Source organism: Poecilia reticulata, linkage group LG9 (assembly GCF_000633615.1).
Source record: "Poecilia reticulata strain Guanapo linkage group LG9, Guppy_female_1.0+MT, whole genome shotgun sequence".
NCBI classification, from domain to species: Eukaryota; Metazoa; Chordata; class Actinopteri; order Cyprinodontiformes; family Poeciliidae; genus Poecilia; species Poecilia reticulata.
The window spans coordinates 3495930-3508161 of NC_024339.1; the positions used below are offsets into that span (position 1 = coordinate 3495930).

Here is a 12232-nt window from a genome sequence, read left to right on the forward strand (position 1 = left end):
GAAGAAGAGGGGTCAACACTGTAAATATTGACTTGTTGCATTAACTCATTYTGTSAATAAAAGCTTTTGTTACTCATAATATGATTGCARTTGTATTTCTGTATGTGACGAAAACATCTGACATACACACATGAAAACCAGAGGGCAGCAGATCATGTGAAAATATAATATTTGTGTCATTCTCAAAACTTTTGGCCATGACTGTAAACTGATATTCCTGAGTCACATTTTATTTGAAAAAGCCCTTCCAACAGTGCAGTAGAACTGGAACAACGAGGGAGTGACTGTCTTCTTTAATTCAACCAATTAGTTTGAAATATTTGACAAGTGTCCAATCAGTTGCCTGTCTGTAAAGTACGGCAGATGAACATCTGAAGGGTGTTTTTATTTCTTTTTAAATTTTTTGTTGTTTTTACTGACTTGTCTCCTGGAAACCTGCTCAACCAGCTTGTTTGTGTTTCATTTTTGTCTTTGGTTCATGTGAATCAAATCAAATCTTCTGAACAATGAGGGCTTTGTTCTACTGACGCCTTTCCAAGAGGCCATGCCACTTCTTGATCTAGATATTGTCACTTTACAGTATTGATGATGTTTTCAGTTCTTTAGTCTGCTGTGACTTTGAGTCCTGTCAGTAGTTTAGTAATTAGGTCTCTGAGCTTAGACCATTTCTCTGAACTGCTTTTTTTTCAGGTGTTTCCAATATACAAATGACAAAAAAGCAATTTGAATAATTAAATAACGCTAGTACTGCAATCATTTCCAAATTGAACACTAAATTGTCCTCGTCAATCAATTGTTTGGTTTCCCTTGATGCATCCTGTTGACAGCTTTAATGTTTGAGATGGAACACCTTGAAATGTTGGGTCTTTGCCATTATTGTTTCCTTGAGTTATTGTCCAAAATGTTAAGTGAAAAGATCATTGCGTTGCACGAACAAGAAAAGATACAAAAAGACACCAAAGGCCATGAATGTTCAGTTAGAAACTGAATCTGTGGGAAAGGTAGCTACGCCACATGGTGGCAGCAGGAGAAAGTACAGCAGAATACTTAGCAGGCAGGTGGTTATAATTTGCAGTTAGTGACAAGTTTTCAGTCAGACTTGGTGGCAGTAGTTACCGCGGTTTTATTTTCTGCATTATGTTGCATACTAAATGCTGAAAGCCTCCATCTTCCTCAAACCTCAAAATGGACTAGAAGTACACCACTACTAACCTAGAGGCACCACAAAGTCTACTTTATTTAGCAGTGGTATGTCAAATATAAAAACCTGCAAAGAATAGCAGTTATGCTTTGCATGGTGGAATTTTTCTGCCAAAATTTGAGAGCATACATTTTCAGTTTGAAAGCAGGACTTCACATCTTTCTTCTCAAAACTTGTAATGCTTGTTCTCAAAACTTCTGCTCTTTCAAATATTCATTGTGCTTTCTCAGACCTTTCTCCTCACGCTCAGAGTTGATGCCAGTGAATGCCAAAAACTGCAGTGACTAATATTTTTCAGTTCCTTCCAAGCTTTCAAAAGCAGAGCGCACACACACCAGGCTGCTAAACATGGTTCATTTTCTGTTTTTAGGTTTGTCTGAGGAACATGAAGTCCAAACGCCAGCTTTTACCGACACAGTCCGACTTTACCGCCAGGCTCAAGGGCACTTTGGCACCTGGGAGATGATGTGTGGTGTACCATCACAGGTAAAGCATACTGAACGTATGACCATATTTCCGCCACATACCAGTGACTCACCATGTGTGTTCTGAGTTGGGATTGAGAGTATCGGTTTGGATCTCATGGTAGATATGAAAGCTTTTGTTTATTGCAATTGAAATAGCTGAACACAGCTAAAACTACAGGTTGATTCTCTGAATTAAAACACAAACCTAGACATGTATGCAGTTCATCAATCCAAATGTTATAATACAATAAGAGAATTCAACTACAGTAGTTGTTGTCTTTATATGACAGCTGTGAGCTGTTTTTACAGATATTGTGTGTCTAAAGCATCTCCAGAGGAGCTTCTTATGTTCTTTGGATGCATATCAAAACCAGAAGTCATAATGGAATTTGAAGATTTATATTGTTCTAGTTACATACTAAGCTATTTGAGAAACTGCAGTGTGGCTCTTGGGAGATTCAAGCATCTTTTTCTGCAGCTGTTTTTACTCATGGAAAAATAAGAGTCAACACTTTGAGCTTCACAACAATCTGTTTTAATGTGCTAGGTGAGAATTAAAGGGTAAAATTTATTTTGCAGATTGTCAGAGTAAGAGCAACCAATGGAAGTGATTAGAAAAGCAGTAGTCTGTTCATCCCCTGGCCTCATGCAGGTGGCACCATTGTTGCCAGTGCAAAGATGTTCTACCATGATAATCCAGTTTCTGAATCTTGGTGAACATACAGTTGAGCCAGACTGGCAGACTGGCTCAACTACAGGATTCCTTGCAGATCCTGTCTAACCTGGTGATGGAGAGCCTCCTGCCTGAACTGCGGGAGCTCATCTCCCCCCGCCTCAAAGGAAAACTGCATGAGAGGCAGAGGAACTGGATGCTGGTGAGACACTCCATCACTTGTCTTCAGCTTTGAATTTAACAAACAATACTCATAGCTAAAACTCTGTTTTATGTCTTTTATTCCCCTATTTTTGGCAAAATGAGAAATATTATAAATGTAAACTTTTTTTGCTACTTTCTTTATTTTGCTCTACTCTTCTGTCGTGTTTCCACGATCAGTATTGGATCTGTTTTATTTTATAGAAATGATTCTTAAAAAACTATTAAGAAATTACACTTATTAGCCACTTTATTTATAAAACCAGTACCGCTGTAACAGGAGTGTAATCCTTCAGCTATGTGTTTTGTGTGCAGATCACGGATGCGGTGTACGGTTTGGTGCAGAGCCAGTGTCAGAGCCAGTATGAAGCGGCAGTGCAGAAGTGTGAAGCAGCGCGCTCCTCTCTGGAAGCTTTCATACGAACAGATATGGATCAGATCATCACATCCAAGGAGCACGTCACAAACAAGATCAAAGGTTGGCAGCATCAGCCTGTTGCGTTTCCTGGATGATCCCTTTAAGGGTTTCTTTGGCTGCTATTTTAAAAAAGATAATTTAAAATGAACTGACTTTCAATATTCTCCAGTTTTTAGGTGGTGATCTAATCTTGATTTTGGAAGTTTTGTTTTTACCAATATTATTAAAGGTTAAGAAAAATAACATTAAAGTTACAGTATGTAAGTTTTGTAAAAAAAAAAAAAACTTTTTGCATATTTGCTAAAACTATCATGTTTTAGCAAATATGCTAAAACATATTTGCTTATGTTTTACAGATTTTTTCAGAAAATCTGTGAAAAAAACTGAGCTCCTTTGCCTTCCCCCTGCTGTCAACTGGACAAATACACATCTCCGACAGAAACAAATCAGAGCAGAAAGAGGGTCTTAGCACTGTCAATTACCCTATTGTACGCACTGCTCACACCCTCCCTCTCACTCTCTGCTAACCTATATCTGATTCACTACAGCAGAGCCTGTCAGGAATGCTCTGGCTGGTTAACATGGTTACTGATGATGGCAAATGAACAGTTTCCTGGAACAGTTGTTTCTCCACTGAGTGTTCACTGCTCAATGTGCGTTCACATTGAGCAGTACGTTCACAAGGTTGATTGACCCTCCTTCTGGCTGTGATTGGTTGTTTTTCACTGGGAACAGCGTATTTTCTCAGACGACCATAGTAGCTCATGGAAGAGTTGGAGTAGCTTGAATATTTTTTATATGGTCAAGACATAGTGACACTTTCAACAAATATTTAAAAAACATATTTTTGTAAAAGTTCCAAAAATATAAACAGTAACTTAATAAACCTGACAAGACCTTTTCATATCTATGTTAACGCTGTGCTCTGGAGCTCCTAAATCCGTATATTGACCTCTGAGACTAAGGAAGAGGTCTTAGAACATTTCTGCAGTTTTAAAAAGACTGCTGCTGACAACTCTTGAGATTTTGTTTGGATGTTGATGTTGATAAAATTGTTTAAAAACGTGGTACAATAGCAGCAAAAATCTCTATCTTATAATGTCAGGCACTATTTATTATCTTGGTGCTGAAACCTTTACTACACAAATACAATTGCCTTTTGCTGCAGTTTAAAATGATACATGTGGCTTTGACACTGAGAGTGTGATGGTTTACATTGAAACTATTCATACTTTTTGTATGATCACTCGGTTTTATCTCACTTGTCTGCTAACTTGCTAAGTTAATATTTTTAAGTGCACCATCAAATTCTGAATAAAAATCAAGTCTGTTCTAGATTAGAGGATTATGTCTTTCTAGATGTATTAGTATAGTAGTGAAAGTATCTATAAACTTTCCTGTTCCTGATACTTGTATCATAGATATACTTTTACTGTCAACACACTGTTTACACAGGGAGCTGTTGGACAGTTACCTTCAATTGTCCATCAGCTCCCTGTCATTGTAGTGCAATAGAAACAATCAGATTAGCAGCATTTTTTCACACTCTGTGTGTAAAAGGCTTTTTAGCATCAGCTGTTTTTATTTCACTGCAGAGATCTGTTAAGTAGATTATTATGAACCAACATGCGCTGAGGTCAAAGGAAGATTAAGATATGAAGAACAAATATGAAGCATATGATATGCTGCATATGCCAAATATCTGACGCACTGCTGCTTGTTGATCATTGTTCAGTCAGGTTCTACCTCCTCCTGTAGTTTTAGTCTATTTGTGAACAGCTTGTAGAACTAGCCATAGCAGCAGTGAATCAGATGTAGTGAATTGGCACAACTTTATTAGATTTTCACATTATTATGGAGGAACTTTATCTCTTATTTCAGCCAATGTAATCAGACTACTAATGTCCATAGTCTGTTAATTTTGTCTGAACAGAAGGCTTTCTGATTTTCTAAAACTGGCTCAAACCTTTGTTCCCTGCTCTCCTGCAGCCGTGGTTCTTCCTAAGGCTGAAAAGTTGCTGAAGGTGAGCATCCAGCCTTACATCAGCTCCATTCTGGATGCCCTTATGGAGCCCACCAGCCGAGGCTTCTTTGAAGTCCGTGATGTTTTCTTCAGGGAACTGGTGGACATGAGCAAGAACAGCCTCAATAACGGTACAAAGGAGACTGTAGCACAGGTAAGCTGGAGAATCAGCAATTTGTACCTCTATTGGTTCCATCCCAAATGACCCCTCCTGCTCTTTTCTCCCCAGCACATGGAGAAGATCTCCATGCTGGCCTTCCACCCAGTGAAGATGCAGAGCTGCTATGAAAAGGTGGAGCAGCTGAGTCTAGAGGGGCTGCAGCAGCGATTTGACGTCGCCAGCCCCTCAGTGTTTGTTCAAAGGGCTCAAATTCTCATGAGAAAGGTAATCTGATTCTTATGCTGATATTGAAGGAGCATCGTAGGACTTATTACGACCAAGTGTCCAGATTGGCACATTGCAGCCTGCACTTGTAGTAGTGGAGGTGAAATAGAATGGGTCCTTAACCCTTGGGAGTCAGTGTTCTAAATGGCCGTTTTTGACTAATTTTTGATTTTACCTTTATATTTCTTAAGGTCCAGGGCTTCTCAGAATGCCGTCACACATTTTGTACAGCTAAAGTCCAAATGCTGGAACTCAGAAAGAAACAGATTAAGTCTAGAGTTCACGCTCCAATTTCTGATTTCAAAACTGGAGATTCTAATGTACTGACCTTACTTTAATGCATATTTAACACTGAGCAGCAGACTGGGGAGCAGCTTGGGAGATATTACAGGATACCACACACAGTCATCAGTGTGTGGATTAGGGTAAAATGAGGTCAGTGTGTGACAGCTGTTTGACCCGAGGTCATGAGATTATTAAAACTTTGTCATTTCTTTGCATTGTTTGAACACATGAGGACATGGCCTAAGCTTTAGATAAAACTTTGGCACCACTTTATTTATTTGACAGGATCTGCATAAGACTGACATTACATGTTCATAAACATGACTTAGCATCTGTCATGAAGATGGAGTGTTCATGAATGTTTATGGATGGTGTCATGAAGTGTCATTCAGTAAATAATGACATTTTTAATGCAAAGTTGACCATTTTGATGGACTTTTAATACAAGTTATAATGCAACGTTGCATTAAAAGTGTCATTATTTACTGAATGACACTTCATGACAACTGTCATAAACATTCATTATGTTCATAGGTAGCTCAGAATCACTGAGTTCCTTTAAACTCCTTTGAGTTATAGATTAAAATCTCAGCTGTTTAGACTTGTTTTTGAAACCTAATTATGAAACATTAATTAATAATCTGATGTGCAAAATGTAACGTTGTTGACTGTGTTTTCTATGACTTTGTATTTTTGCGTTTACATGATGTAAAGCAGTGGTCCCCAACCCCTGGTCCGTGGACCGGTACCGTCCGTGGACTGTGCCGCGCAAGAAATAATTAAATATTTCCGTTTTTTGTATTGAGTCTGGAGGATCTTTTATTTTGAAAAAACCTTTAACCGGATTCTCTCGGTTACTTGCGCGCCAACACTGAGCCCACAAGCAGCAAAATGAGTAAGAAACAGATCAGGTCTCTTTGTAAAGTTTCTTTGTAAAGGGGAAAAGGCCCAGAGAAGAGACAGGAGAATGGATTTATCCCGGACCAGTAGGTGCAGGCACGTGCAGAGAGGTGGTCATTGGGGGGGCTTGAGCACCTGCCCCTTTTGCTCCTTGCCCCCTAGTGCCCTTTTGGTCAATTCTTTTTTTTTTTTTTTTTGGTATTATTTCCTAAGCCCTCTTCTGACGCATAAAAACATGTACTAAAATTATTTGCTTTTTTGTATAATATAATAAGCCGGTCACCTTGTTACCTTTGACCTTTTAACCGTGACGCATAACGCAGTTGCCTCTCGCGCAGTGAGATAAAGCGGCTAACTGCGGAGCTCAACGTAGCGAACGTTCCAGATTATGGAACAGTTTTTGGTGAATTATAAAAAAAAACGTTTTTGGTGAATAAAGTAGAGAAGACTTGCTACTTGTCAGATGACTGAAAACGTTGAAGTATCCTTTCTGCTTCAGCTCGGAGTCGCGGTTTAAGCAGAGAGGTAATGAAATACAACAGACACTGACAGGCCTCTGTGTCTGCCTTTCTCTGAAGAACTACTGAGTGGGAGGAGACAGCCAGGTGAGGAGAAACTGTTCTTATCKATCGATTCAGTATTTTTATCATACAGACATTAGGCTGTTGTTGTTGTGCTAYTAGCTAGCTGCYAGCTAACGACTTTGCTAGCAAAGCAAGATAACTAAAAAGCTTCTTCCCTGTATCTTTAATTATGTCAGTCATTCTTTAGTATTGCTTGTGCAATAAGGGCACATCGCCCGTCCAAAACCTATCAACACCATAATGGACATATGTCCGATCTTCTAATTTTCTTTTCTGCATAATGTACATTGCCTTTATTCTGGCGTTGGGTAAATGCATCTTGAAGGAGAATAACACTTAAATAAAAGTCCAACAAGGATATTCATTTAGAATTAAAAATAATTCACCCTGAATTACCATGATAGATATAATGTATGTAATAAAAGCGTGTCATTAAAGAAGGGGAAAAAAAAACTGAACCCAGACTTTAAGTTTAGGGTCTGGTTCGCAGAGTATGAAGTTAAATCTGTTTCCTAATTATTCAATGGAAAAGAAAAACTAACCTCAGTTAAGTAAAATAAAATTGTAATCAAAACTTTTGGAATTGTAATGATTCCTTTAAAAAAAAAAGTTTTGTTTAAGAGACTTTTTTAATTAAATAACTCATTTTTACCAACATAAACATTTATTTGCACACATCAGAAATCTTTTGTTGTGATTTTAGCCCCTGCCCACGACCTCGTGTGAGAATCACAAGCAAAACTTTGAGTCACAAACAAAAACTTAGAATAGCAAGAAAAGATTTCTGACAAGCGCAAATAAGTTTGTTTTGCAAAAAAAAAGTTAACTTCATGAGTCAAAAATGTGTGATTTAAATTTAAAAAAAATGTTTAAGCAAAACTCAGTAGGCTTTTCTCATGGTGACAAGCATTAATTCAATATTTGCTTTTGTTTTTTTTCTGCAGTACCACGTTAGTTTGGTGCAGCTCTCCTTTCCTGAATGGACAATCTTCATCTCCCCTGCAAGTGTAGCAAACAGGCAGCTGTTTTAATTTTTTATATAGATTACAGTACACTAAAAGCTTGCATTGTGCCCTTCTTTATTTTTTTAATAGTGCAATTCTGTGAAGACAAAATATGTCTGGTGGTCTAGCTCTGATTTACATATCTTGCTAAATTGCGGGTTTGAATATTGCAATACTTTCCTATAACAAAGTAGGCCTGCAGAAAGAAATTACTAATAAATTATCTTATTTTATAAGATTTTTATAAGATGTTCGTTAGCTTTGATTGTATATCTCACAATTTTGTAATTTATCATTGTTTATTAAACTCTGAAAGCTGAGTGGCTTTAATATTCTGTCCTAGAATGCGGTTAGATGGGCCCTTTTTATTGAGCACCTGCCCCTTTAGTGGTCTCTGCACGGCCCTGAGTAGGTGAGTCCCACATTACAAGCCCGCTCTGCGTAACATGCGGCGACCGGCTGCTAATGAGGCAATGAAACTTCAAACTGCTTCGCCACATAAAGACCAAGCACGCTGTGCTCAAGTAACACACCTCGGGTGTTATCGTCTCATCACTCCCAGATGGACCGTCTCGTTGCAGAGAAACAAGCTCAGGGCTCCCGTTAGTCATTATTGTGAGAAAGTAAAATGTTCATTTTTTGTGGCGTATCCATATATTATTTTGAAGGGATATGTAAACGTTACCATAGCGACCCAAGTCAGAGAGCGTTTGGGCAGTGGTCGAGAGGAGATGAGTAGAGCTTGTGAGTCTTAAGTCTGGTTTAGACAGAAAGATTTAAGAATTGTCAGCCCAATTCTCCAAACCTCTGTGACCACAGAGCTGATAAAAGTCCAACAGGTTCGATCGGTTCGTGTCTCCAAGGCAGGAGCAACACAAACCGATTCCAGTCACGAACATCCCGATTCCAGAAGAAAATCTACAAAACTCCCAACATAGCATATGGGAATTTAGAATAACCAAACACGGATGACGATGTAGAAGCAATAGTGATAGTTTGTGGAGTCATTTTAAGAGATAAAAGACGTAACAGAAAGAAAAGGTGGTGGATAAAAGACGATGGGAGCAGCCGCTCCATTTGCTGCACTATGATTTGGAGGTGACTGTGTTGTTTCATAGAACATTTTTAACTGAATAAACATAATGACCTTTACATATAATAATAAACATTTCCACATATCATCTCCGATATCCACCGGACTCAGTTGCGCGATATGTCAGCTATTTGGGTTTCCCCTCTGTTCTTACGTCACCGCGCTTTCTGATTGGCTCCCTGTCATATTCAACAGGTTGTATTCTCGTTCCCAGTCAGGGAAAACCCCACAGGCTGCGATAAAAAGGCCAAGACAAGGCAAATTGGGTATATTCAGGATTTAGCGGGAACACCAACATGCAGAAGCCTTATCTGACGGTTCACCCCCTTCCCCTCTCCCCCGGGCCGCAGCAAAATTTTCCAAGTCTTGACCGGTCTGTGGTAATAAAAAGGTTGGGGACCACTGATGTAAAGGACTTTGAAATGCCTTGTTGCTGAAAGGTTCTATACAAATAAAATCTGATTAATTGATTGATGTGTTATGCCATGTTTATGATAGTGTCACACAGTGATTCTTGCGAATAGGGACAAAACAGGTCCTATGGATAAAGCACAAAATTTGAATAAAATATACACAAAATATATTTTTTTCAAATATCTGACTAAACTAACCTAGGTCATGTGAGCACAACAATGTATGTTTTCCTGGTATTTGCTGAATATTTTTTTATTTTAAACATTGTAGTAGGTGGCTGGTGTCTTTAAAATCCCTTGTCCAGGAGCAGAACTCAATACATTATAATAGTTTAAAACAATTAAATAAATACCAAAATTATATATTATCACAATTAAGTATAAGTAGTCATATAAATAATTATAAAAGTATAAATAAATTGAATTAAAATCATTTTTATTTATTTTCCAACTCCATTGAAATTTGTCCCTAGTTTTTGTCAACACCGTCAGACATGAAAAGAATGTAAAAAAGAAAATCAGGCATTATTGGGGGGCACCAGAACTTTCCTTTCTCTTCCTTAGCTAAGAGGGCTAGTTAGCGCTGGTTAGCTTATGTTATTTTTTAGTTTTTTCTTCTATTTTATTCCTAACTTGCTTGTCATAACTATGATGTGTCAATAACATAACTGACAATTTACAAAACTTTTATCCATCCATCCATCCATTTTCTTGCACCCTTGTCCCTTAATGGGGTCGGGAGGGTTGCTGGTGCCCATCTCCAGCTAACGTTTCGGGCGAGAGGCGGGGTACACCCTGGACAGGTCGCCAGTCTGTCGTAGGGCAACACAGAGACGCACAGGACACACAACCATGCACACACACACTCACACCTAGGGGCAATTTGGAGAGGCCAATTAACCTAACAGTCATGTTTTTGGACTGTGGGAGGAAACCGGAGTACCCGGAGAAAACCCACCATGCACAGGGAGAACATGCAAACTCCATGCAGAAAGACCCCAGGCTGGGAATCGAACCCAGAACCTTCTTGCTGCAAGGCAACAGCTCTACCAACTGCGCCACTGTGCAGCCCGCACAAAACTTTTATGAAATTTTGTAAAATAAAAGCTTAATTTTGGTATAATGTAAAGATTTTATGGACCTGACGAGCTACAATATGGCCTCCTTCAGAATAACATCATATAAATTGAGGTAGTTTGGCTTTTTGTCAACTCCGTCAGATGTCGACTCCATCGGAGTTTTTGTGACTCTTTCAGTGAAATTGTTGTCAAATCTCACTTAAATGTGCAGTTAATTCATTTTAATGTATTTTACATAAATTGCATTACTTCACATCAAGTTTTTCTTTTTACTCACTAGTTTGTCACCACCTTCAGTTCTGTGTCAACTCCGTCATGCAGTGTCAACTCCGTCAGATGGACTTTTGTTGTTTTTTGTTTTAAATAATATTTATTATTCTTGTCAGATGGTGATGACAAAGTTCTGGGTCAGGTCGATTAAAAATTTAATTTTTTTTAAAATGTTGCAACTGGGAGCCTGTACCTTAGCATCTTTACATTTCCAAAACATTATTTGTCATATTTGTATACATAAAGTTGATAAATAATGAAAAAAAATATGGGAAAATTAAAACCCATTCTGTCCCTATTCTCAAGAATCACTGCATGTCAAATAAAGTGTTACCTAAACTTTTGTATCAAATAACTTTTTTTTGCCTTTTACTTAAGCAAAACAATTATTGAAATATTGTTTTCTGAAGAAATCACAGAAGGGAAGATGTCTGTCTTATTGCAAATGTTTACCCTCAGCAAATGGACGATGCAGTGTACACATTTGAACAGATCCTCCACCAAAGTCTGGAATCTCAGGGTGCTGAGGATCTGTGTAACACCATCCAGCGGTGTCAGGACAGAGTTATAAAGGTACAGCACACTTGCCCAACCACACACACACACACACACACACACACACACACACACACGTGCATACTGGTGATGAAACCATTCTTCTTCAGGCATCCATTGTTCATAAATCCAGTTTACTGTGCAGTCCTGACTCTACTTATGGAGGAATTTTTCTGCCATAATACAAGAGCATACATTTTCAGACGTTGTTTAGCAGTTCCACAGCAAATGTAGAGATGCCTTGGACAAAAACATTATAGCAAATAGAGACAAATGAACAAACTGAAAAACATAATCTATAAAGAATATAAAGATGTCTACACAGCACCAGAAGAGAGTACATTAAATTTTTTGCAATCCTAGACACTCAAAGTACAAAAACATTTAAGGGCCAAAAATGTTAATTTTGTATATGTCCCCTTTAAGTACAATCACTTACTCCCAAACACTCAGTACTCACTCTTTGATGTTAATAAGGAATGTCCCTGATGGAACTTTTAGCATTTTCTAGTGTCTTCTGTGCTTGTTTCTCCAGAAATTTGACTATGACAGCAGTACAGTGAGAAAGCGTTTCTTTCGCGAGGCCCTCCTCCAGATCTTCATCCCCTACATGCTAAAGCAGCTCACCCCATCCTGTGCTTCAGTAAGTCTATAAAATTTACCTGAGCAGAGGACATGATG

General features: G+C 38.4%; 2 protein-coding genes across 2 annotated transcripts in view; one reads left to right on the forward strand and one right to left on the reverse strand.

The window, feature by feature from the left end:
• The window catches only part of zbtb26 (zinc finger and BTB domain containing 26), a 1115122-nt gene that overhangs the window by 270415 nt on the left and 832475 nt on the right, over positions 1-12232 (reverse strand). The window lies entirely within an intron of this gene.
• Positions 1-12232, forward strand: part of LOC103469623 (niban-like protein 1) — a 45180-nt gene that overhangs the window by 29516 nt on the left and 3432 nt on the right. The window contains exons 6-12 of the mRNA XM_008417415.2: positions 1572-1687; positions 2439-2543; positions 2858-3020; positions 4950-5137; positions 5213-5368; positions 11456-11569; positions 12087-12194. Coding sequence (XP_008415637.1) covers positions 1572-1687; positions 2439-2543; positions 2858-3020; positions 4950-5137; positions 5213-5368; positions 11456-11569; positions 12087-12194 — 950 coding nt within the window. The remainder of the gene's footprint in view (positions 1-1571; positions 1688-2438; positions 2544-2857; positions 3021-4949; positions 5138-5212; positions 5369-11455; positions 11570-12086; positions 12195-12232) is intronic.